Source organism: Hippocampus comes, unplaced genomic scaffold (assembly GCF_001891065.2).
Source record: "Hippocampus comes isolate QL1 unplaced genomic scaffold, H_comes_QL1_v1.1 scaffold98, whole genome shotgun sequence".
In the NCBI taxonomy this organism is placed as follows: domain Eukaryota; kingdom Metazoa; phylum Chordata; class Actinopteri; order Syngnathiformes; family Syngnathidae; genus Hippocampus; species Hippocampus comes.
In genome coordinates this window covers 125,267-153,052 of record NW_017804832.1, presented here as the reverse complement: position 1 = coordinate 153,052, position 27,786 = coordinate 125,267, and the positions used below count along the sequence as shown (strand labels likewise).

The following is a 27,786-nucleotide window of genomic DNA, read 5'->3' as shown; positions in this document are numbered from 1 at the left end:
ACACACACACACCCACACACACACACACACACACACACACACACACACACACACACACACACACACAGAAGCACAGACACCCAGACACATAGAGAGATGAACGATCATGTTGCTTTGGCTGCACTATGCATACAAGGAGGCTCATACTTTCCTTGTCTAACATGAATTAACATTTAAAAAGAGTGAATGGACTTTTTTTATTGGAAATTGTATGTGAATGCTAAAATGTGGAATGTGAGACTTGAAGATGGAGCTGCTTTATGTGGTCAAATATGCTTGTGCATAGGAATACTAATGTTCTTGTGCAGCTGGGCCTGTTTTGCCATGCTGGGCTTAACTGGTGTTACAATGGACAACAAAACAGCATCTAGCTGGTACCTGGGCTCTGTACAGCACCTGGTTGGTGATTGGTTTGGATTCGATTTGGCAGACTGAACTCTGTGCGCAAGCCTTGATAGTTGAGTCACGTTCGTCTCTGCTGTCTTATGGGGCTCCACAGGGATCAATTTTAGAGCCCATGATTTTCTCCTTTCACTTGCCTGAGTAAGGATGGGAATTCCTTTCATTTCTATCCTGATGACATTAAGGTTGACGTCTCATTCATGAAGAAAGATGCATCTTGAAAATATTAAAGCCTGGATGGCCTTGAACTCTTTTACATCTTTGTTTGTGAAAGAAAATAGAGGTGTTGGTGTTTTGTCACAGTGGCCCTTGTAACTTTGCCTTTGTTGACCTTGGGCTTCATGACACAGTATGTGAAGCCAATAGAAACAGTGAACAAAATGCCTACGTTGTTTGTGTTATGTGCTTAATTATTAAGAGGCTTTCATGTTATGATTTAGCATCCAACACCGCTGTGAAAATCCTTTCAAAATTTGTTGCTCATTCATAATTGTAAAATGTTAGCTAGGCTATCTTTTGTCCACTGAAAATAAACTCTTAAACAGTCCTGAGTCAATGTTCTGAAAGACCCCAGATTCTTGTCTTAGATTATATTGGTACAAACAATAAAATGTTCAGGAAGAAGCCGATTTTCTAAAGGTTAGTTTAGTTTGCTTTGAGTGTAGGAGTCAATATTAGACGCAGTAAACAACACAATTTATCACAGTCCTCAGAGAGACTGCTCTTTATTTCTTTGATAAAAATATTGGCTTTCCTGCATACTTTCCCACGTCACAATAATACGTAAGTCAATAATACATTCAGTAGCAGAAAACAGTTAATTATGCAAGCCTATAGTCACTCCTGTCCAATCTAGAAACATTTCTTTGTTTTTAACTAAACACAGCCGTAAAAGACTTCTCAAAAGCTCATTTGAGTAGAAAATCACAACCTGAAAAAAAAAAAATATCCGTTTTACATTCACAAACACATGGTTTTACAATACTGTGCTGTATGTCATTCTAGCTGTCGTATAGTCTGCATTTGATATAAATACATATTTCATTTTATACATTCCTATGTCACTCGTTAAAGCATCTTTCTGACTACCCCCGGTTCCTCCCACATGCATACACACCAACGTGTGTAGCAGGAGGAGAGACAACAGGAAACATGACTTCCCCTCGTGACTTCGTGATGATGTGAAGAGTTCAAGCGCAAAAGGGCCACGCCTACTACCAGACAACCTATCACAGGCTCGTTTGCTGTCACATTTCCTTCCACTGCAAAACCAAACAGCTCCTTTGTACAAGTGTCAAAAATGAAGGTTTTCTTTCAGAAAGCGACACGTACCCTTCATAGTGTCATTCCTCTTGATGCCAATCACGGGCCCATACGTACTCACACAACGACAGCGTACTGTCAGACCTCAAACATGTCTGCTTTTTTTTTTTTGTTGTTGTTCTTTTATAGCTTGAGGTGTCACAAAAGCAAAAAAAAAAATATTCAGACCCAAGTCAATGTTCTGCATCACGTTTCCACGTTTTCTTTCTTCCAAGTTTATTTTTTTCCCTTGGGTGAGAAGAGAGCCTACTCTTTCATTTGGTAGGTTCAGGGTTTATATAGTCACAGAGCACAATATTCTGTGGTTCTTGAAATTAAAAAAAAAATAAAATTAAAAATACAACCCTCGTGTTACGCAATTCACAAGCACTGGAGAGGTCTTCTTTTGCATTTGAACTCTTCCGCGCTTTTAGCATGTGGATGAAGGGTTAGCGTTATTAGTGTAGGGTTATTACATTGCAGTAGGCCAATCTATCCTGATTATTTCTTGGCATGGCCTCCTTCTTGCACACACCCTCCCGCCTGCTTCTGGATAAAGGGACACCTGCAAGTGATTCCCCCAACATTATCCACCTACCTATTTGCTCGTCGTTTTTTTTTTTTTTTTTTTGGGGGGGGGGGTTTTGTTGCTTTTTTTTTTTTTTAAATTTCCCAGCATGCCTGCTTTGTTCCCTGTTGGCCAGGGGAAGCGGGAGACAGTCCCTCGCGCAAATGTCACAATAACATGGCGCCAAACAGCACAAATGACTGCACGCATTGTTACAAATGTCATCTGAGCTGCCGTGAGCTCTTCGGGCTTAGCGAACCATTTTTTTGGTGTGCCCGCGTGTGTGTGTGTGTGTGTGTGTGTGTGTGTGTGTGTGTGTGTGTGTGTGTGTGTGTGTGTGTGTGTGTGATCTTAATTTTTAATGATCAACCACCGAATCATTCGGCAACATTGACGATAGCATGTAGCGCAAGTGCTCCCTGGTGCTAAATGAAATGCGATGACCCGCCGCTTTGGGCTGACTTTGAGGGAGCGGAGGTGAAGTCCCTCACTAAATGACGACTGCCGATTGATTTTTCTTTTGGTGCAGCTCCTCTACACACTTAATCTCACAGGCACTTACCTCAGCTCAACCTTTTGAATGTGATGTGAGATCCAAAAGACAATCAACTGGAAGCTACGCAACATTATCAGAATTACTGATGGACATTTACCGCATTTTAAAGGTGATGTTCATGTGATGGGCAAAAATGACAATGCTTGTGTTCTGAGCAGGAACAAGCACATGCTGAGCTGAAAATGCTACATTTTGCCACATAAATAATAATGGGGTGGGTGGGGGGGGGGATCAAACATAAGAAAATGAAGTAACATTGTACAAAAATATGTCTTTTCTATTTTTTAACCGTGCAGGCTGTCAGCCAACGGATAAAGAGGGCAGTTGAAAATAAAGACTGCGCAGGTGGGTTGGACATGAAGTGGAAGCAAAGAGCGCGCGTTGAACGACAGGAGGAAAGCAGAGGAGCAGGTGGCAAGCCAAACTCCCTCATTTCGCTTTGTAATTTGGAGGAAAATCAATTTGAGTGGAACAAAAACACGCCGATTGGACTGGCCGAACTCCTCATCTATCCCGACACGTGGCTGAGGAGAAACGGGGGTTGGGGGGGGGCAGTTATCTTTGATGGAAAGAGACGCTGGAACCACATGAGCCCAACTGTTGCTCTTTAGCGAGACATGGAAAATTGTATTTCCACCGACATGTTGTATTCGTGAGTCAAAGAGTCTTTGACGGACTAAGTACATTCCATTCTTCATATTGTCCCCAGCAGCCAGGACAAAGACGTGCGCAACTCTCCTACGTCAAAAATAAATTCCATGATTTGGATTGTCGTCTTGCCGGGACAAAACACTCAATACATTTCATAATATCTCCAAAACATACGTCGCGATGCTGAATGGTGACACGCACCATAATACAAACGGCATCTTCACCATGGTAACATGCAGTCACTGTTACAAGTTAAAAAAAAAATAAAAAGAATACTTTGGCGTGGCAGCAAAATTTTTGGCATCATGAGTTGCCAAGTTGGAATTAACATGTGAAAGTATGCCGGATGTTCGAATGTGAAGGCCTCAACTCAATCAGCCCACGTCAAACAATCTCCGGCTTCAAGGCGACTGATGGATGAATGAATGCAAGGTTTCTGCAAGAGCCATTTGCAATTTCAAGACACTCTTTTGACACTTGAGAGAGATGTGCCTCAATAGGTCTGAACTTTGATCAGCCAGTGGGATGCATGAGAACAAAATCAAAGTCACCGCTTGATCGTGGGTGGAGGAAGGCAATTTTTTTTTGATGGGAGAAACAAATTTGAAGGGTGAGAGATTTGTCCCAAATGACACCTTTTCACCGAATGCATCAATCAATTCACACTCTTTTGTGTCCGAGGGGTCCTCGGTTTGCGACGTAAACCAAAATTTCTTTCCTTGGAACGTACCGTCGTCCATCAGTGACCTTCGCTCATGCAGCAGTCAAGTCCTAATTACAGGCAACAGACTTGAGGTCATCCACATAAATCAAAGTATGAGCAGACCTGAGCAAACCTTCTTGTGCCGCGAAATAAATTTCCACCCAGCAAAGTCATTCAACGAAGACAGTTCGTAAGCCCAAAAATCTCATCTATCGCTCCCACCTTGAACCAAGGACCCCCACTTCGCTTTCAACCAGTGCGCTGTGTTGACGGCTACCTGGTTGCTGTTAGTACCGCTACAGAGTGCGTTCAAACCTTCCATCCATCCATCTTCTATCGCACTTGTCCTCATTAGCGTGACGAGTGAGAGTTCGGGGGACACCCTTAACGCGTCGTCGCCAGTCAATCGCGGGACAAATCACCGTTCACGCTCCTACTCGCGCCTAAGGACAATTTCGAGTCATCAACGAAGCTAGCATGCTTGTCATTGGAATGTGTGAAGAAGCCAGAGTGCCCTCAGAAAAGTAACTCGGGGGGGGGGGGGCAATGCAAACCCCACACAGGGCGGCGCCGAGATTTGACACCCAAACCCCAGAACTATGCGGCAGATTTGCTAGCCACTATGGCACCGTGTTGGCCCCTTAAAGTACAGCCCATTTGTTCAAATGTATCCCAATAAAGGGTTAAAGAGACGTTTGATGACATTCATTATATTCATCCAGGTCATGGCTGATGGTAAATCATCCAGGGCCATTATTAGTTCACAGAGGACTATCCACTAATGGCAGAAATTTCCTCTTTCTAATACTGGAAACGACGATAACTAGCTCATAGCCATACTGCTGAACATCTTTGTGAAGCTACAGTAACAGTCTAGCGTGAATACATATTGGACCGACGATATACACAGTTGTCACAACGAGCTTGTCAATTTCAGAGCGAGCACCGAAAGGGGAGGAAAAAAAAGGGCTCTTAAAGACTCTTCTGCATATTAAAACTAGTTGTTGTAGGATAACGGCTGGGCACGCCAATTTGGGGGCTGTGCCTGAGTACCCCCCTGATCAGACTTACTGGAACATTCTGGCACATAAAGTAGCAGGTGTTCATAGTTCATAGACTGGTGACCTCGTAGCACCAAAGCCTTTGATGCCTCCCATCGGGCTATGAATCCGCCGGTACAGATGGCGACCCATAAACCACACATACAGGGCCGTCGGTCCGTGGTTTGGGCGACGACGAGCTCGAGAGTCTGTAGATTGTATTTTTTTTTTTGCAAAGAGATACTGGTTCCCTCACTGTAATTCAGAACAACTTTTTGTCACCGTAGCATGCTTTTCTGTCATAACACTTTGTTTCGGCTCAAAGCTAGCTTAAGTGCCACCGCTGTTCCCGCTGTGTAGGCTGACCTTTTCCCAAAGAGTCCCATGCAGGCGAGGATGGTCTCCAAGGAGACAAAAGCCCCGATGTTGCCTCTCTCCCCCCGCCCCGCTGACGACTGAGCCTTAGCCTTCAAGAGGAAATACAAATAGGCTTCCCGTTTTTGTCGTACTGGTACACCAACATCTTGATGCAGTGGGAATTGGCCGGTGAGATCCAGGGACTGCTCGTGATGGAGAAATTGTGGCTGGCATAGAAAGGCTGCGGCTGCTTCCGGCAGTGGACCAGCGCGTGCAGCACGTTGGCCGCCATGGCCCTGAAACGCTTGCTGATGAAGCAGTAAAGGAAGAAGTTGACGCCGGTATTGAGCAACGCCAGCATGTTGGCCAGATCCGTCAGCATGTGCAGCAGGCGCCCGCCGCCCGCCGAGGCCGGTGGCGACGAGTAGAAGTGGTAGAGTATCATGAGGGTCCGAGGTGCCCACAGAACGGCGAAAATGGAGGTGATGGCGAGCAGGATGGCGGTGGTCTTGCCGGTGGAGTAGCCACGCATGCGGAAGCAGCTGCGGCGGCGGCGCAGCTTGCGCACGATGACGGCGTTGAGGGTGAAGAAGACGGCGCAGGGGAGGAGGTAGATGGTGGCGCAGTGAGCCCACACCAGGACGTGTTGGGCCGCGGTTCGGATGTCGTTCTCGCCGCCGCCCCCGCTCGCCACAGCGGGCAAGCTGTGCCACAGCTCCGGCCACCAGTAGTATGGCGCGGCCGAGAGCAGGCACCCAATATAGACGGCGAATATCACCCTCCGCGTGCGCGCCGGGTAGGAGACGGTGTGGTAGCGCAGCGGGTGGCAAACGGCAATGTAACGGTCGACGGTGAGGGGCACGGTGATCCAGATGGACGTGTGGATGGCGCAGAACTCCAGCACCTGCACGGCGCTGTTTATATACGGCGGGAGCGGCGTGGCCAGAATGAAGTCCTCCAGTATGAAATCGACAAAAACAATGAGCAGCAGGACCATGATGTCGGCGGACGCCAGCGCCAAGAGATAATTGTAGGACGACTTCTGACGACGCAGCACCAGCTGGGACAGGATGACCACCGTCAGGATGTTGGCTGGAGAGGGTGAAGGCAAGGAGGGGAAGTTGTAATGAGGATGACGACAGCAATTAGTGCAAGGAATAAGCCGAAAAGATGAAATGGTGATTGGAAAATGCAGGAAAGGGGAAGGAAGGAAAGAGAGAATTTAGGGTGTTAGTTGGCAGCTACGTTGAAAGAGAGAACATGCTACACTAGCAAACAGACATAAACAATCCAAAAGCGGTCAAGGTGTACTTCTGTACACACACCCTAAACTCTAACGGTGCGTTCACACTGGACCTGATTACATATAAAGTCAAAGCAAATGTTCGGATAAGTCTTGGACGAACTCACAACACTGCGGAGTTGTTGAGCAGAACAGTGGAGAATAATTACCGGTATCCCTTTTGTGGGCTCTTTTTCGTGGCTCTTGCTACCAATACCGGGACCGTACAAAATGAGAGCAGGACTTTAGAACGGTGAGCAATCAAGCTAGTGTATGTGGTAAGTATGTTTATGTTACTTGTTTACAGCTGTATTTTACTGGGAACCAAGTTAGCAATAGCATTAGCTAAATTTTTAGCACCAGCTACCACACACTGCTGATTGTCTGACTTCATTGCGATGTTCCGAAGAGGAACAGTGGACAGTATGGCACCAATCAAGCCAATTTACCTTGGGTGTGTGTACAAAATTCATAACGCTTTGCCGAGTTTTACAAAATACTTTTTTTGGCAGGGTTAAGAAATGCAACATCAAACCATCCCAGGATTGGCACCCTGCTTGTTGGCGCGGCTGTGCATTTGTCTCGATGGTGCCTGTGGGCTTTCGCATTCAAACACGTCATATGTATTGCATTGGCCCGAATATAAGACAGTGTTTTTGCATTGAAATAAGACTGAAAAAGTGGGGGTCGTCTTATATTCGGGGTCTAGACATTATACCCATTCACGACGCTAGATGGCGCCAGCTACAATTGAAGCGAATGCTGAACTTGACTCACCGGGCCAAAGTGAACCCCTGTCACGAATAAAAATAAAAATAGCGGTAGCACGAAGAAGAAAAATAAAAAATAGCGGTAAGAAAGAAAATAGAAGAAAATAATAGAAGAGATAACAGAAAATGGAGAAACGTAGCAACAATCTGGAGAAAAGTGGGTCGAAGATCGGCCAGGTTAACCGGCAGCTGAGGAGAAATTATGATGTCATTTACATTTCAAAAACCAGAAGCCATTCATTTATGAATGTGATTGCACTTTAGTTTACATATTTAAAAGTTCAGATATTAAGATTTGAATGAGGCAAAATAACATGCTTTTTCTCTCAAAAATATTGTTATAATCATTTGTTTCAGATGTACTGTAATTATTTTCTGTATAAAATTTAATTTGGTGTTCAAAAAGTCTTTTTTAAAACTTGAGTCTTGAAAAAGAGGGGGTCGTCTTATAATCAGGGCCGTCTTATATTCGGGCCAATACGGTATGTAGATTATTCTGATGATGCTACATGTTTCGAATCACACCTAATTCAGGAAATTATTATGAACTATTAACCCTTTCAGGGACAGCGGTGACTACGGTGGACAGCTTATCACGCTATCAGGTTACAGGGTGCATGAAAGGATTAAACAGCGAATTTTTATTTAGCAACTGACGACAAAGAGAGACAATGTAAGTGAATGAGTGAGTGATGAGATCTGCCCACATTCTGTCGAAGCCCATGGGCTCCCATATGCAAAGTACACCTGCAATGTCATGGCAGGAGAAGCTGTCAGTGCCTTTGGCAAAATGTTTCAACGAAGAACAAAAAAAAAAAAAAAAAAAACAAGAAAAACAGAAAGAGGAAGAGAAGGTGAAGCGTGACATCCTCCCCCAGGCTACCGAGTTAGCCACGAGCAACACTCTGCCTCTGGCGAGGGAGCTTCTCCAAAAAACCGCAAGGATATTCCATCAGTCTGGACAGTCTTCCCTCTTTTTTTTTTTTTTTTTTTTTTTTTTGTTTTGTCAGGTAGAGAGAAATCCCCCGGAAGATTTATGGCCGCAATAACTTTATGTGCAGCAGGCAGGAGGAGCGGCGTTCGCCCAGCGCTACAAATGACTGCCTTGTTTGTTTGTGAAGCCCTGACATGTCACCCGGCCTCTCTTTTGTGCTCACATCATCTTGACAATGTCAAACTACCCAAAGTCAAAGTTTGCAAGAAGAAACCGTCTGCATTCATTCACTGAGGATGACTGGCACGCGCAGGCTGCAGAAAACGAGGCCGGTGTCTGCGCTGCGGGTTCCCAAAGGATGCTCATATTTATAGGCGGTCTCATAAAACGGCACTGTACAGCGTTAACAGCAACGTTAAATTCAGTGGCATTCAGCCACGGCTCATTGAATTTATTTTATTTAACTGCCGATGATCAAAAGGAAGCGTCTCATTAATATCGAGGAACATACTCGAATGTTTTATTTGGAGCGACGAGATGAATTTGCAGCGGTATCATCCATTTGGTCTGAATAAAAGTATGACAAACGATAGCTTGCCATTTTTGTAAAGTGCATATGCAGGACGGTGAATTGAAAACCCTGTAAAATAAATGTAGACATTTGTTTGTGAACGTGTGTCACAAACAAATGTCGAAGAAGCGACTTCATTGTGGAGATAAACTGTTTTCCACCATATCAGGAATCCAGATTTTTTTGGAGGGAGGCGTGGCTAAAATGGGATCCAGTGATGCACTCCGGCATGAGTGGCCCCGTCCCCAACAATAGTAGAATTTGAGCGTCTTTTGGCAGCAGCAGTTATTGCAACACGCGGTTCGCTACACACCTAAACCCCAAAAATTGATTTTCTCCTTAGTTCATAAGTGTGGCTACTTTTAGAGTGCCCTGTTGTTGGCTGTGAGTGCGCGCATGTCACGGAAAGAAGGCGAAACAAAGTCAGACTTGACAATGTGGGGGTGGAATATATTGGCTGTAAATGGCTTAAACGTGCACTTATGTGTAGGCAGAAATTATAATAATAATTGGCAGTTGACATTTGAGCACATTCAGTGGACACACCCACAGCATTTGAAAACGGCAAAAAAAAAAAAGCATCATTTTTTTTTCATGATTTTATAATCCCGGCATTTTTCGGAATGATTCAAATTTGACAGAGTTGTTAACAGGGCTATTCTCTGTGATGTCAAATTTAGAAGACATATTTCCTTTTCACTTGACAGACACTTTAAACAACCCAATCCAAAATGTCAACCATCTGTTTTGTACTAATTGCACTGAGTTATGTTCCGCTCTGAAATGCGACTCAATTCTCACGAGGGGAAGGTTAATCTTGCTAAATCTACTTGCACAACAAATGCTTATGTTCATAAAACAAGGTGTGCGCATGTCTAATTTCAAAGGTGTCATATTAAAAAAAAAAGCATAATTCATGTTCAGAGCGTATGCAAATCGATGAACACAACAAACACTCGCTTGCATAACTTGAATCCCCCAATGTGCTGGCGCAGCATGACGCCAATCTTTTTTTTTTTTTACAGATGAAGATGCATTTTGACATTGATTTGCATTCCAGCATCAAATGCACTTAGCTGAAAATGGGTTGTGTGTGTGTGTGTGTGTGTGCGCGCACATGCATCCCTGCACTGCCGCCCTGTTTGGTAATAGAACCCAGATGGGATTAAAAGCGGCCATCTTCAAGTCTTCGACATCGCACTTCGCAGCCGCTATCAGCTAATTACAAATTACCAATGCAGCTCCAGTTACAATGTCCTTGCCAGGCTGAAGGAGACGCTGCAAAGGACACGTACACACACGCACACACACAAGCAGATACGGCACACACGCGTGCGGGTGCAGCACCATGATGACGCGGTGCACATGTTAAATTGCTCTGTGGTGAAAGAATCATTGATTGCGTTATTGACTACGTCTTCATCAACAGGTCATTTGTTTTTTTTGTTTTTTTTTCATGTGATTCACTGAAATTCCCTTTCGACTCAAAGCACTTGGCTTTGTGCATTGACCAGCAAATGAGACACCTTCAAACCAGGTGAGCGACAGAGGTGCAAATGTCTTCTTTTGGATTTGTTTGGCAGTCGACGACAGTTTGAAATGGCACCTACAGGACTTGAGTGGTACAGCGGCAACCAAACCTAGCGTAGTATTGTAGCATTGTTTGGAGAATAACGTCAACAGTCAAAAACGAGCACTTCCGACAACGACGGTTTACTCCAAAAAGAAGGTTCTTAATTGGATGTGTCCTAATTTTTTTTTTTTTTTTTTTGCTCACCCTCCACCATTTCCAAATGAACTCTATTAAAAATTCCTGCACAATAGCGCTGACCTTTAATTCAAGCGCTTGCTTTCTCAAATCCGCCTTCCAATTATTTCTCTCGGGCCGCCAAGCAGAGACGGAGCTGCGGGGGAATGGCAGCAGTGAATTGCAGACCGTCACCGGGCTTCGGGCCTTATTCTGCTCGGGCTCCCCTGTGACAAACAAAAGGCGACTTTGACATTTCCATTTAGCCGAGGCTAGCTCGCGTGGGGCTTTCCGATTCATTTCGATGAAGGGATGTCCCCTGTGTGGTCTCCGGGGAGGCGGCCCGGGCATAGATGAAGGCGCTTGCCATTTTACAGGTATGAGGTGGCAAATAACAGGCTGGTCTCAATGGGGTAGGTGTGGGGTGAGGAGCATTGAAGTACACTGAGTAGCATGTGCGAAGAAAACTGCATGTAATCGAAATACACTATCGCATTAACATTAGATTTTTTTGATGCATGTGAAATATCAATTGATAAATATCATAATTGTGACTCTCAAACTATACACATCGAAAGCCATCTTTCTTCAGCTTATGCTGTATTTAAAAAAAAAAAGAGCGCAGCTGCTCTTTTAAAATGAGGCTGCAAACTTTAAGGGTTCATTTATTGGGTTGTTTTTAGTGTACATTTTGTCATAATAAATCTATTGATATCGCTAAGGGGGCTGCGATACGATAACTACATTCACTATATACAAAATAAATATACAAAATAAATATACAAATATGCAATTATGCAATGAGAATTGCATATTTATCACATGGCATAAATGACACTGGAGATAATTCCACAAGTATGAAATGAGAATGTCGTACTTAAGTCCAGTATGGAGATGAATGAGGAAGTAGATTAAAAAGATTTGCATGACCGATGATTATGAACATGTGGATGACCGCATTGTGTTGATTTCGAAGGGAATTGATTATAAATTCAAACAAATCAGGAGTATGCGTGTGTTTTTTGACTTGGAGGGTAGGTGGGAGATGAGGCTGTTCGGCCATGTGTGTGTGTGCGCTGACACATAGACAGCCCCCCACAATGCCCCTAACTGTACCTGGAGGTATAAAAAGAGGAGTTGCCTCCAGCTGAGACGCCATTAGAATGACCTGTGGGCCGGGTAATGGGATGCGGAATGTGTCCATTTGTGCGCTTCGCGTGCACATGTGGGTATGCGTTTGCTTGCACAGGGTCACCCCTTTCTGTCTATTTATGTACGAGTGCTGTTTGCGTGCGCCGCGATGCTCTCCCGAAATGACGAGGCGAGGCGAGGCGCCGTTGATGTTGTTTTGCAAAGGGAGAAGGCACAGCAGGAGTCCTCCGGGCTGCGTAACCCGGCTGAGTCATCCTCAGCAGTAAGGCGACGAGTTCGCACCGCTGGTGTCGAAACAAATGCGGCGGGTGTTAACCCTGAGTAACCTGTCGGCAAAACATGCTCATAAAATACTTTTAAAAGTATTTCTTAGCATCTGTTCTCGCTGTCTCGCTCATACAATTGTCCTAAAAGAGTAAATCAAGCGTGTTTATTTCTTAAAGGTGAAATTAACATTTCTTTTTAAGTCAGTTAGCTTAATGCTAACATGTAATGTGAAACACCATAGACCAGCTAAAGGAATTAGTAAAGATGTTATTTAAATTAGAATCCTTCAAAGAACCACTACCTCAAAATATATAGAGCACAGGTGTCAAACTCAAGGCCCTGGGGGCCAGGTCTGGCCCACCACATCATTTTATGTGGCCTGCGAAAGCAAATCAAACATGTCAACTTCTATGATGATTGCTAAAATCTGGACAAAAATTTCAACTTCTCACAAGTAATAAATAAGAGCGATGTTGTTAGCATTTTCTTGTTGCCAAAACCCTCATTACAGTCGTTGACTGGTTTCACAGTCATAACGGCCCTCCAAGGGAAACGGTCACTACAATGTAGCCCGCGACAAAAATGAGTTTGACAACCCTGATATCGAGCAAAAACATATTAAAAAAACAACATGCCGGGTTTTTCACTAAATAATGGAGCATCGGCTCCCAAAAATATCCCCGAAAAAGTGAATGTGAATTTGTGAATGCCTAACTGTGAATATGTCAGAACGTGACAACAATATTAAAATTCCCCCCGGACAAGAACAATGTCAACGAAAAGAAACACAACTGTGTTGTCAATATGTTAAGCATTCAGGATGTGATGACATTTAAAAGGCTTCAAAAAGCCGGCCAAAATGTTGGTAACTTTCTCATGACTGAGTGTGACTGAATGTCTGTGAATGAATGTCCCTGTGACTGAGCGTCTGTGCGAAGTGGTGTCCGGCCATTTTGGGATGCTCAGCCAAACTGTAAAAAGTCTTCTAGCTTAATGCTGTCACATAATACGAAACACCATAGACGGCTAATAGAATAATTAGCACAAATATAGCCAACCAGTAAGCCAAACAACTGCTACTTAATTAAGACACGCGCAGTGGCAACACAGGCAAACAGACAACACTCACAGTCTTGTATTCTCTCTGCTCTGAGGGAAAAACAAATATTAGAACACGGAAACGCTGCAGTGGATTACAGCGCAGTGTCTTGGCTCTTAATTATGCTGCATCTCCTCGAGTAGACCTCAGTGCAGTCAAGCATGTTGTGGCAACAACACTGCAGGCACAGAACTCTAAATTTGGACTTAATACGGTCCTGTTAAAAATCACCGCTGAAACAGCCACATTAGACTGTAACAGGAGTGTTAACGTTGAGCCGCGGTGTAAGCGAGGGAACACCGAACTCATCAATATTTCCCCAGGGCCTCATAAAACAAAAGACTGAACATCCGTGATGCCACCCAGGAGCTCGACACCCCCAAGCCTTGAAAGAATTTGCAATTAAGTTTTTTTTTGTCATTTTGGAGAAATTGAAAATGAACTCCGATGAGTTACCCAAAGGCTAATAAGACCGCGGGAGGAAATGAGGAAGTGGGGAGAATGTGAATGCGATGAAGGTAAGCGGGAGTTAAAAACAGATCAGGTGATTGAGAGGGAAGGGGAGATGAGACGGAACGATGCAAAGCCACAGACGGATGAGAAAGACAATGCAGCAACACACACCCGCAGAAGCGGGCGATATCAAAGCTGGCTTTAAAGGTCGCATGCACTTTGTAATGATGACAAGCTCTTTTTTCCTCGCCGCCTTTTCTCCCCTTTAAGTGTCAAAGCGGACAGGAAACAGGGCCACACTCTTTCCATACTGGCCCCCGAAACACAAAGCAGGCGCACATCACAGCTGCAAAAAAAACAAAAACAACAAGAGGACATAAGGGTCCCCCGTGAGGGTCTAAGTGTGACAGTGTGTTTGCGAACGGACAATAAAGACACAAGACAAATCTCCTCACAGGGATTCAACCTGACACCCTCATTATTTCTGCATATTTTATTCCAGAAGGTCTGCCGGACGAAGACAAAAGGCTGCGCGCTTCATTAGACGCGCTGGTAAAGAGGGAATGTGCCATTTATTTGATCCTCAGCAGGAAAGATCATTTGGACTACAAAGCAAATATTCAGGACACCAAATCAATGGCGTCTCATTAATTAAGCCGACGGCGGCAAAAGCGCGCCGCCGATCTCGTCCGTGCTATCAACTCAGCCCGTAGAAAATGGATCACGCTGCAAGAAAGCGGTTTCAGTCGGTCAGTCAGTCAGTCAGTCAGGCAGTGAGTTTACATGAATAAGTGAGTGGTTGGGCGAGAGTAATACTCAAATGAATCCATCAGGTGGTGCTGGTGAATGAGTGAGTCAGTTGATTTGTAGGTGAGTGAGCAGATTCACATGAACGTATGAGCGACCGTGAGTGAGCGAGTGAGTTGAGTTACTGAGCGAGTGAAAATGATTTCGGCAGTGACGAGCGAGCGAATGTGAGCGAGCGCGTATAAATGAGCGGGTGAGGGAAGGAGCGCGATTATATGCGTAGCTGTGAATGATGGCACATGTTTGAGTGTGAGACGATGAGTATGTTCCAGTGAGTGAGTAGTGAGTGTGTAAAAAAAATAAAAAATTAAATTAAATTAAAGGAAAACCCAGAAGAGAAGCACAAAGAGAAAATGAAAGTTTAACAAGTATAGAAAGACAAAGAAGACTTGCGCTTACTGCAGATAAAGTATTGATGCGACTGCAGCGCGTTTCGGTGCCCCGGAGCTCTGTGTTTAAAGCATCTTGACTTTCTCATTCAATGAAATCAGCGGCGGGCCACGCATTTAGTACCTGGGCCTTCACGAGGGACTTAGCCGACTAAATCCACCCTTTAATACCACCACCAGATCATCATAAAAAGCATCCATACCGGGCAAAAACACAATCTTACAGAGCACAACATTTTCGGGAGCACTTTCAGAATTGATATTTATCTCATGACAAAAACACAAAGCATGTCAACAAAATACATCATCCTCAAAAGAGATGCCGACTATTACATGGATGAAGGTGTGCAGATATGTTTGTTCTGAGCAAGCAATCGGAGGACATCGCGTTGGGGCAGCGAACCGGCCCTGACAGGATGAATTGGAAATCTGATTGGTTAAAGAAACACTCCCGATGCCAATATAGTTGAAAGCTCGCTGGCCGCCCCTCACACCGATTAAAGCAGCTGAAAGTGACTGGACCATCGCAAAGTAGCTGGAAGAGGTGGTGGGCAGGGTGTGGGGGGTCCAGTAGGATTTTCCGTGCCCTTGATTCTTGCGGTGTGCAAGTCCTTGAGAGTGGGTCGGTTTGCATAGTTTGCATTTTGTTTTCGACCCTCAAGTACAGAGTGAAATGATGAATATAGTTACGATACATAAAAGGTGTATCGATGAAATGCAAAACCTCACATCTAAAAAAATAAAATAGTGCCAATGTATAATGTGAAATAACATTGATCAGCTAATGGAATTAGCATAGATGTTACATAAATTAACTGTATCGAATGAGAAAATTCTGAAAATGGACTTATTTAAGAAAACTCTATCCATATAAAAAAAAAAAAAATCGCCCCCGTTTTCTTGCAGAATGCTATTTGTGGAAATCCGATGCAGTGGAAATCCAAAATGGAGATCAGAGTGGCTGCATTTCAGCCATAGATATCCTAAACTGGATCGGTGCGGCGTGGTGGTGTGGCGGCCGCCAGTTGGCCGCAACTCACTGAGGCTTAAAAAGATGAAAATATGCTCATGTGCTTGTGGCAATTGAAATTTGGAGCAACTGCAAAAACAGTGGCCACCCATGAAAACTGCGCTCACTGCACACATTTGAGTCCATTTTGGCGGCCCGTTTAAGATCGCGTGAGACGGCCTGACTGATTCCGAAGGCCTTGGGCAGATTAGATTGACATGGCAACAAATGGAGGCTAAAATCTGATTGGATGAAAAAAAAATCCAACATCCACATCCATGGAATGGAAGCAGTGCAGCCAAAAGAAATGCTATGGAATGAAGAGTATCAACAAGAGAATAAATTTCATGGAACGAATATTAGAATTTGGGTGAAAACAAAACATGAAAGCATATTTTAGTGTTGCTTTAAAACAGGGGGGTCAAACTCATTTTTGCTGCGGGCCGCATTGGTGTCACCGTTTCCCTTGGAGGGCCATTATGACTGTCAAACCATATGATGAAGTCAAGAATAATGGTTTGTTCAACGATTGTTGAAGTGACTGTGATGAGGTCACAAGAAAATGCTTACAATATATGTTATTTATTACATATGATCATTTGAAATTTTACAAGATTTTAGCAAGCATCAATCATGGAAGTTGACATGTTTGATTTGCTTTCGCGGGCCACAGAAAATAATGTGGCGGGCCCCGTCTGGCCCCCGGGCCTTCAGTTTGACACCAGTGCTTTAAAAGAAAGAGGGTAGTACTGAGCCTAGTTAGTTTGTTTGTTGCTGCTGCTTCCGCTGCTGCTGTTGCTGTTGCTGTTGAGCAACCTCCAACTGGGTCCGATAGTTCGCTTCGAAAGCCGCTGTGTCCCGGGTCCCTGCTGACCCAGTTGTCGGTTGCAGATTGGGAACCGTTAGTAGCCCGAAGGCACATCCAGCACTGATTGGAGGCCGTTTCCGAGCTGCGCTGCTACCGCTGCTGGCGTTTGTTGTCAGCTGTTCAAACAAAGTGAACATCAACAGCATGGCGGATTTGCGGCTTCTACCGCTTAAACCCCCCCCCACCCCCATGCACCTCTTTGGCCCCGGTTTATGCACTGCGGCTGCTTCCTGTTTGCACACTGGACACGACTCGCTTTGATTGATTTCACTGAATATTCATTTTCTCACTCGAGCATCAGCGGCAGCGGCACCAGCGGCGAGGGCAGCGGCGGCTTCACATCCTCCTCTGCTTTTCATTAGCAGCCGCTCACTCATCCCCCCACAAACAGACACGCGTCCGAAGATTGGCAGATCAATAGCCTAAACTGAAAATCAATGCGGGCGATGTCTTCATTAAGTGGCCTGACGCCTGGCCTGGCCTTCCAAGTAAGCATCACGGGGATGTTAAACGCACTTCACTACCACAGGCCCCATGTTGGGAGACAAAGTGGAAGCAGGCGGTTTGCCATGCGGGCAGTAAACATGACAGAGGTTGAATGAAAAAAACAACTAGGCCGAGGAACAACAATTTTTCCTCCATAATATGGCAATTAAGTAGGAATTGGTCGGAAAAGTAAGACTCTAAAACGGTGGGTGGCATGCAACTGAATCACCGCTAATATTGGTGCAATTCAGTTGTATTTAACTTGAAGTTCTATACAGCTACATCTTTATCTTGAAGAACTATTTTGTTGAAAACATCAATTGATGGTGCAATTTTTTTGTGAAATGCATTTGAACTGAATGATAACTTGAAGCGCATATTGGTAGGGTGAATTTTACAGACAAGCGAGGCGAGACTTTCTTAGAGTTGGACTCCAGTAAAAAAACGTCCCCCCGGCAGTGAGTGAAATGTACTTTTCAGGCATAAAATCTTTTTGGGAAGCGCTCCTTGGTGTAAAAAGACTGCGGTGTTCTTTGAAAATTGACAAATGAAAACGCTGGAGGTGATTTCCGAGCTGCACGAACCTTCTGTGCAACTGTTGCGAAATGAAATATCGGGCTAGTTGCGTGAATCGGGATACAGCGGGGATCATTGTGTGTGATTTCCTTTCAGGATTTTTGTGCAGCGTTACAAAATGTACCAAAAGACGTGTTTGAGTAAACACAGAGGTCAGAGTAGGCTGAGATGGTCACATTAACCCTTTCAGGGACAGCGGTCACCACAGTAGACAGCCTATCATGTCATCAGGTTACAGGTTATCATTAGTGCATGTAAGGGTTAATATTTAAACACGTGAATCGGTGAGCGCCGAGATCACCGTGATGCATTGTGCGCTCGCCGGACGTTTCATTAGGTACAGCGATGCCCACGAACGGTGCGATGAGACCACAGTGTCAATTGGAAATTCATGGCAAATGTGACGCGTTTGACATTTGACACTATCTAAAATGAGACCCGGTTGTTATTATTTTGACGATTTCGACGAACCCTGCGAAGTTGATAATTGTGTGGCTGCCAAGCGCTGGTGTGGCATTTCGCGTTAACACATCAGATCATTTTCAAGCATCACTTGGAGGCCTGCGCATCTGTGATGGCATTCATTCATTTGGCAGTCGCAACGCCAAAATTGTGCTGATGATGCGACGCTGTTCGAGAGTGTAAGTGAGTGAGTGAAAAGGATTTGGGCATAGATGAGCGAAGGAAGGTTGAAAATTGAATGAGTGAGTGAGGGAGTATGATGAAGCATTTTAAGTCAGGCATAGGTACCGGGTTCAATTCCAGCTTGTGTGGAGTTTGCGTGATCTCCCCGGGCCTGTGTGGGTTTTCTCCGGGTACTCCGATTTCCTCCCATATTCCAAAAGCATGCATGGCAGGCTGATTGAACACTCTAAATTGTCCCTACGTGTGAGTGTGAGTGTGGATGGTTGTTCGTCTGTGTGTGCCCTGCGATTGGCTGGCAACCAGTTCAGAGTATCCCCCACCTACAACTGCGATAGGCTCCAGCACCCCCTGTGAGGATAAAGCGGTTAAGAAGATGGATGGATGTTAAGTGAGTGCGTGTTGAGTGAATGAGTGAGGTCAAACAATTCGGTCATTTCGAAAATGAACCAGACCAAAAAGGCCCGCGCAGTATGCAACAGTATGGCGCTGCAAACCACCAGCAGGACCAAATCACCACCCTAAAATATCACTGAAATGGAGCCGGACTACTTTACGAAGGCATAATTTGTGACCGCTGCATGTTGGTGAGTGCGCCATCCACTCCTGCCCTCAATCGCAGGCTCTGTGGCGGCGCACTTTGCTGCCGCTGCCTCTCGCGTGTTGAGGCAAGCAAGCTCGGGGAAGAAGAAGAGAGGTCGCGCCGTTAATTAAAGGTGACAATTTGCCTCCGCTCAGCTGTTGTCTACAGCCACCTCCACCACCCCCCCACCATCCCCTCCCTTACGGCATCGAGGCGCAACTTGACTGCTTCGTCTCTCATTAATCTCGCGTCTCCGCTCTGATGGCAAAACTCCAGCCTGCCCCCGTCCTTGATCCCCTTTTTGTGTTACGTGAGTGTGCGTGACACAGTAATCATTTCCCACTACTTGACGCCACGTAATCCCATTTGCCGTCACCCTCAGCCGCCCTTACGCGGGCGCCGATCAACGCGACCTCCCTTCAAAGGTCAGGTGTGAAATGCAGATGTGACAACGCGGCGCTCGCGTGTCACCGGATGAAACACGTAATTGAAATCGAGTTGTAATTGAGGGAAGAGGCACAATCAAATCAGCGGGAAGAGGTTATGGGTCACGCCTCTCCTACTGAACAAGACCCCGAGATACTGAAACTCCATACCTGAGGCAAAGCTCAAACCCCGTCATCATTTCTCGGCACATTTAGCAACGCCACCCTCAACCACCTTTACAGTGGCACGATTAACATGACTTCGCTCAAAGGTCAGGTGCAAAAATGCCCACCATGTTGTCAAGTTTCGACATAAGCGTAATGATGAACAGGCGCCAGTTGACCGCAGTGTTGCGTCTCTCTGGATCGGAGATTAGCAGCCTTTGTGAGTTGGTGAATCTCGGCTGGTCGTTGTCAGCGAGGTCGTCTTCATGGCAACAAGACAGCGTGTTTTGGCGTGCCGACAGGTGACCGAGGACACAGACGTACATGATCACCCCATCGTCTCCCGCTTGTGCAAGTATTTTGAAACCCTATTGTTTATGTCTCCTATTCATGTCACTGCCGCAGAGGATTTTTTTTCCCATCTAATGCCCCCCCCCCCCCCCCCCCCCATATTCCCCTCTCCCTTCCTTATGTCTTTCGAAGAAAAATCTTTGGCCACCCGCCAGGTTTCTCCGTTCTGGCTCGCTTTTTTGCATGGGTTGTAAGTGTTAAGTGAATTTCATTGCTGCGCACTCGTGCATGTGCCAAGACAAGAAATTTGATTCCGTTCAATCATGAGGCAGAGAACATGTTGGAAATCAGACAAGTTTAGGCGCCTCACACGTGTGTTGTGGTCGGAAGTGTGTGTTGCGACTGTGAGAAAAGATGGAGTGAATGATGAACAGAGTGTTAAAAAAAAGGAAATGACATTCAACTCGACGTGTATATTTTGATGAAAAAAAAACCTCTGAATGTTGTTTTTGTTGTTTCAGAGTTTGAGCTGTCACAAAAGAAAAAAAATACCCTATTGGCCCGAATATAAGACGGCCCTGATTATAAGACGACCCCCTCTTTTTCAAGATTCAAGTTTGAAAAAAGACTTTTTGAACACCAAATTAATTTTTATACAGAAAATAATTACAGTACATTTGAAACAAATGATTCTAACAATATATTTGAGAGAAAAAGCATGTTATTTTGCCTCATTCAAATCTTAATATCTGAACTTTTAAATATGTAAACTAAAGTGCAATCACATTCGTAAATGAATGGCTTCTGGTTTTTGAAATGTAAATGACATCATAACTTCTCCTCAGCTGCCGATTAACCTGGCCGATCTTCGACCCACTTTTCTCCACATTGTCGCTACGTTTCTCCATTTTCTGTTATCTCTTCTATTATTTTCTTCTTTTCTTTCTTACCGCTATTTTTTATTTTTCTTCTTCGTGCTACCGCTATTTTTATTTTTATTCGTGACAGGGGTTCACTTTGGCCCGGGGAGTCAAGTTCAGCATTCGCTTCAATGATATCTGGCGCCATCTAGCGCCGTGAATGGGTATAATGTCTAGACCCCGAATATAAGACGACCCCCACATTTTCAGTCTTATTTCAATACAGAAAACACCGTCTTATATTTGGGCCAATACGGTACTGGAATCAGTCACTGTTCTTCTTGACATGTTTTTGACAAAAGACTGATTTTTCTCTGCTTTTGGGTCTGAAATTGGTGTTTTCCATGAAACCAACCCATGTTCGACTGCAGAGAAAGAAACAGAAAACTCCAGATTTTCTTTTTTTTTTTCTGGTGAACCACCCAGATCAATCGGGAGGGTTAAATATACATTATGGGTTTTGTGTAAGGTTTGAGTTAAAGTCCCGTTAGATACCCTGCGGTCACAAATTAATCTCCTTGACCACACAATCCGATGACTTCATAAACAAGGGCGCTAAACGTACGGTTGCAGCGAAGAAATATGATAGTATCAGAGTATCTTACTCAACCTAATATGATATCGGCGCGATCAACGTGACCTCCTTTGACCTCGGTTAGCAAGTGCAGATGTGACGACGACGGGCTCGCGTGTCGACCGAGGAAACACGGTGTCGTAATTAATCGAGCAGCCGCAATCGATCGCGAGCGTAAAATACCACGTGGGTTGGCGGGTCGCGCCCGCCGCCGCTCATGAAACATTCATGGGCCCGGCTGGAGAGCGACGAGCGCTGTCATAATGATTGAATAAGTTGCACTGACTGCTGCAAACTATCAGGCCGTCGCACTCAAGTCGGCCATTAATTCAGACAACCGTTACGGGATTCCATTACTCTATCGGGTTACGCTGATTAAACAAACAGCCGGCCGCCGTCGCGTTTGGCGAGGACGCCGCAGCGGCAGGGTGGAAGAAAACGCTGGCGGCGACGGAGGCAATTGTTCCGGCGGCATCTTGGAGGGACTGATTAGGGATGATGTGAGCGCGGGGATTTTACCGTCTCACAAAAGAAAACTCTGTTCGGCCTTGGCGGACAAAATTGCCTTTTTAATGTCGCACTGCAGCTCTAATGTGGTCCACGTGTAATACCCAACACGGAGACTTAAAGAGATGATGTCCATGAGAGCAGTACCTTGGATTTATCACTTTAATTTGCTCCGTAACCAAGCTTGTGATTCAATTTATGCGCGACAAATACAGTCGAACCTTGTACCTCGAAGGACATAACGAATCGTTATAACGGTAGTTCGTTGGAACCGTTTCCAATAAAATGGCCGCCAACTACGATGCATGTCTGAACATTTCTAGATGTAAAAACATGAACATGTAATACAGTATGACAAAAACGTGTATACAGTATGAAGAAAACAGTGAGTCAGCAAATGAAAAGTGCCTTCTCCAGTTCACCCCGAATCCGCGTATGATCATCTTTCAATCTGTTGGCCTCGAACTCCGCCATGATTTTGTTGCCGTTACGGATGATTGTCGAAATTGTTGACTTTGCCAATTCGCAGTCTCGTCTGTCTTTCGTCAAGGGGCCTCCCTTTCGAAAACGAGAGACAATTTCAGCTATCACAGACAGCGAGATTTGCTTCCGTTGTGCTCAGGACCGCGCCATGCCTCCGGAAGTACAACAATGTACGAGTCAATCAGTAACGTTGCTCAGCAACGGACCGGAATCCCTCCCGCGTTGTATATTTTGTTCATAAGCAACATCGCAGCGGCAGATCGCTTCCCACGGTTCGTTGTAACGAAGGCATTTACACTATTTTGTGGGGAAAAATCTGGTCGCTATATTGAAGTTTACGTTTGACGTTCGCTGTACGCAAAATGGAGAATGTGGGACTTTGAAATGGGAACGTTAGAGCGGCGAAAACATAAACGTGGTACGTTAAAACGAGGTTCGACTGTACATTAAAATCAATTGAGGTGGAGCTAATCCATTCCAGTTCACTAAAAACTAGACATGCCATCGATCTCTTTGGCTCTATCGAATCGGACGATATTTGACATTTTTTTTGATTCATTTTTCTGATTGCTGCAATGTCAATCAGATCTACGAAATAAGATATTTTTCCTTTATCTCTGACAGAATCGAATCGGACGATATTTGACATTTTTTTTGATTCTTTTTTCTGATTGCTGCAATGTCCTAATTCACGAATCCAATCAAGGGTATATCATCAATCAGATCTACGAAATAAGATATTTTTCATTTATCTCTGACAGGTCCCCACAAATAAATTTGGGCGGCTATTTTACGAATTTCTCCATTGTGAGACAAATAAAGGTTTTCTTATCTTATTTGCGGATTTTGACACTGCTTGAGAATATTTTTGTTGATACTGTGTAAACAGTGCACAAGTACAAAAAAAAAAATATTGTTCCATTTTGTGATTGGATGAAGGGTGTTTTTTTTTCTTAATTTGCAAATTGGTGAAAAATCATCACAATTTTTGGGTTGGTGCTTTTGAAAAATGATAAATAAAATAAATCACTTTTTTTTTTAAGTGTAATTACTGTGTGCCTTTGAGGGGCACGGCCTAGCGAGTGACATCAGAGGCCAGGGTCAGTTTGGATATAGTTCAGTGTGAGCCTGCAGCATCTTCTTTTGTATTTGTGTGTTTGACTGTTCTGTTCAATAAACAAGTGAAAGTGCGTCGGCCACTCTGGCTCTCCTTGCCCACGTGCAAGGGCATGACAGTATCTTCATCATTTTGTTTTTTTCCATGAATGTGCATTAATGTGAAGGTGAATGGTTGTCTGTCTCTACGTGTGTCGAGGCTTGTCGACAGGACACAAAATTCCAACCACCGAGCATTAAAAAAAAACGCTTTTGTGATTTCGATGGCGATTTGACTGCACCATCGTCCTCTTTCATCTGACCTCCACGCTTCTGTCTGTGTCACTCACATGAACACACAGCAAGGCAAGACTTTGCATCCCATAGTCAGCTGGGGTACCCTTTCACATATTGCGCCGCGGGACCATATCACTACCTGCAGACTAATCAAGTCACTGTCATTCATTCATCAGGTGCAAATGCTCACTTGTCGCAGAGGTCAAAGCTGGGCTATCCCAAACATCGTGCAAATATTCTTCTGTTTGAGGTGTCGCAGTGCGAGCAGCGAGCATTCATTTTGTATCAGGATTTATTGAAATCTTTCTTTTATGCAAATTCTGAATACTTGCAATCAAAGCGGCGAGCGACAAAGTACACCAACGCATGCGCAACACATGCACACACACACACGCAAACACACAACAAATCAACTTTAGGGAGCCATGGTGAAAGGTGCACATAAAAGACTTGTGAGCACGTTTCTTACCCGGCAGGCCGAGACACAGCAAGACGCTGTAGTAGATGACAGGCAGCGGTCCAAGGGGACATCCCGGGGCCCCCTCCGAGGGATGCTGCCCGACGCTCCGGCTGCTCTCGTTGGCGGTGGAAACGGGGAAGATGTGGCTGTGCTCCATGGCCGCGTCCTCTTCCTCAGCTGCGCTCGGTGTCAAGAAGCCGCAAGGCGCCAGCAAACTGTTAAGTGACCGTCGCTCTGGTCTCAGTCTGACAATTGGCACGTGTGTGTGTGTGTTTTTTTATTTGAGGGAGTTTTTTACTTGTGTGTGTGTGTGTGTGTGTGTGTGTGTGTGTGTGTGTGTGTGTGTGTGTGTGTGTGTGTGTGTGTGTGTGTCAGAAGGTGAGGGGGGGAAGAGGAGGCGAGGCGAGACGGAGGTGGGAGGGCTGGGGCGAGACGTGGTGGGATGCAAAAGGTGAGATGTGCCGGCGGATGAGAGAAGAGGAAGGAGGAGAGCTGAGTGAGAGGGGAGGATGCCGCGTGAGTGTGTGAGGGAGAAGGCTGCAAAAGAGGAGAGTACAGTTAGGAGAGCGAGGGGGAGCGAGCGAGGGAGGCGGGTGGAAGGAGGCAATGTGTGAGAAGGTAAGACACGTGACCGTCGGGAAGGCTAGAGTGAGAATTTGCATCTGCTGGCAGTGTAGTGGTTCACATACTGCACAGTGGCAATGAGATGGAAAACTTAAATTAAGAAATTGTAACTCCAGTATATTATATACAGTGTTACCTCGACTTAAGAAATTAATTGGTTCTGGGAGACATTTTCTCAACTAGAACATTTTGTAAGTCGAGAAGCATTTTCCAAGTAAATGCGCTAATTCGTACCAAGCCCCTCCCCCCCAAAAAATTCTGACATAAATGTTTTCTAAAGCATAAAAATGCATCCAAATAAAAAACACAAACATGTTGCATTTAGATTATTGCACAATAAATGAGAGTTGTGCACAATGGAAAAAACAAGAAATAGAGTAAAGAATAAAAATTATGGTCATTTAACTTTTTACTGCGTCGTCATTGTTTTTTGCCCTCTTTAGTTCATGTTCTCACTCAGAAGTGGTTTTTGCCTGGCGTTTTGTAAAGAACTGATCTGAGGACGGTCGCTTTTGTTGGCTTTGAACAATCCTTTGAAAATGTCCAAGGCAAACCTCAGCATAGCGAACGATCGCACGACTGGTGAACACCTTTTCTGGGAATTCACATTTACGTAAAACTGTCTCGAATACCTCATGGCCCGAGGGGCGAATGACAAGGACGCTGCATAGACACATGTCTATGGAGATGTGTCTATGCGGCTAGGAAGATGCTCGGTAATAGCCAATGGCAGAGCAGCAATAAGTATGTTGTGTTCAGGAAAGTCGGAGCTGCGAGGAGCAGGCCAGACTGTATTTTTACCTTTCGTATCTTGACATTTCTTTCGTAAAAAGAGGCAATATTTTCCTGTTGAGGCGTTTCGTAACTTGAAAATGTCATATGAAGAGACGTTCGTAAGTAGACGTACCACTGTACAGAATATCGGACAAAAAGAAAATGCTGACGCCATCAAGGGTCAGTGTTCTGGCTCCATGAGGATTATTTGAAATTGGACTGGTTAAGGAAAGAGTACTCACTGCTAATATCGTTGAAGTAACGTTGCATGACTGATTGTGAGGGCCTTGGGGAGACTAGAGTGACATGGCAACGCAGTGTCTGACATCTGATTGGACCCCCCCGCCCCCAAAAAATCCATAATATTTCAAGATGCACATATATGTACTGGAAGCAGTGCAGACAAGAAAATGTTTGGAAAAGAATAGATTGTTTGGAACAAATGAATGCAATTTTCTTGCAAAAATGTGGATTGTAGCAGAAAAGGTCGAGTCCTGACCGCCCCCCAGCCACAAGAATTTTCGGTCAGGTGACTTGATTTGGGGTACTGCAAATTTAACACATGGTGATCTGAAGGCATTTCAAAGAAGATTCTTCTTTTCACTTCCTTGACTGCGGCAGAAGAAAAAATTTCTGACAACAGAAAATTCTTGCAACAGAAGTGTGCGCTCCTGACCTTAGTTGAAGTTTTCTTCTCTTCTGCTCATCCTCACATATGCATGATTTAGAGAAGCCTCTCAGTCCTCCGAGTGGTTTTGGCCCGAACGCAGGCCATTTCGAGAGCTTGCAGAATGCGTCTCGGCACTCTAGATGCCTCTTCAGCACAATCAGTGGCCATGCAGCCTCTCTGCGGGTCAGAGGAGAGACATCCTGACGATGGGGAGACATGCTGGAAAAAAATGATTGCAAAAACTTTTTTGATTTTGATTCGAATACGGTGACAATAGAGTTGGACTATCATGAGAGCAAATGTCATTTTGGCACCAAAGTCAGAATTATTTCAGCAAAAGTCCGTTTGGAGTTTTTTTTTTGTTAAAAAAAAAAACAACAACGATATATGAGGATGTGGAAAACCACACTTGAAGCCAATGGCAAGCCACTTACCCAAGTGCCCATCAAATGTGGCATACACCAAGGTGATGCATTCTCCCCACTGCTGTTCTGTATAGGACTGAGCCCCCTAAGCCAAGTAATCGCCAAGACAGGCTATGGATACCGCTTCAGAAATGGAGCTACGATCAGTCACCTCCTCTACATGGATGACATAAAGCTGTATGCAAAGAGTGAAAGGGACATAGACTCCCTGATCCACACAACCAGGATCTACAGCAGTGACATCGGGATGTCATTCGGGCTTGAGAAATGTAGTCGGATGGTGACTAAGAGAGGCAAGGTAGTCCACACTGAAGGTGTCTCACTCCCTGAAGGAACAATAGCAGACATTCAGGACAGCTACAAGTACCTCGGGATACACAAGCCAATGGCAACCTCGAACTGGAAACAAGGAAAGCGGCTACGGCCAAATACCTCCAGTGGGTGAGGCAAGTCCTAAGAAGCCAGCTCAATGGCAAGAACAAGACCCGGGCAATAAACAGCTATGCCCTACCAGTGATCAGATACCCTGCAGGAATAATAGGTGGCCAAAGGAAGAGTTTCAGACCACGGATGTTAAGACCCGAAAGCTTCTAACCATGCATGGAGGGTTCCATCCCAAATCCAGCACCCTGAGACTGTACGCAAACCGTAAGGAAGGAGGCCCGGGACGAGTGAGTATGAGAGCTACTGTCCAGGATGAAACATCCAAGCTCCATGAATACATCAAGGAGAAGGCTCCAACGGATGACGTACTCAGAGAATGCCTCAGACAATGGGGAACAGAGGATGAGGTGCTGGAAGAGGGACCATCATGGGAGGACAAGCCCCTACACGGCATGTACCACCGGACCATAACTGAAGT

The 27,786-nt window shown here is 44.9% G+C and overlaps 1 protein-coding gene across 1 annotated transcript; it reads right to left on the bottom strand.

Moving 5' to 3' along the window:
- Positions 1-2,621: 2,621 nt before the first annotated feature.
- gpr139 (G protein-coupled receptor 139) lies at positions 2,622-24,698 on the bottom strand. Its single transcript, XM_019868609.1, has 2 exons — positions 24,441-24,698; positions 2,622-6,671 (listed from the first exon to the last, which is right to left on the bottom strand). The coding sequence occupies exons 1-2, from the start codon at positions 24,586-24,588 to the stop codon at positions 5,692-5,694; spliced, it is 1,128 nt and encodes a 375-aa protein (XP_019724168.1). The 5' UTR covers positions 24,589-24,698; the 3' UTR covers positions 2,622-5,691.
- Positions 24,699-27,786: the final 3,088 nt, after the last annotated feature.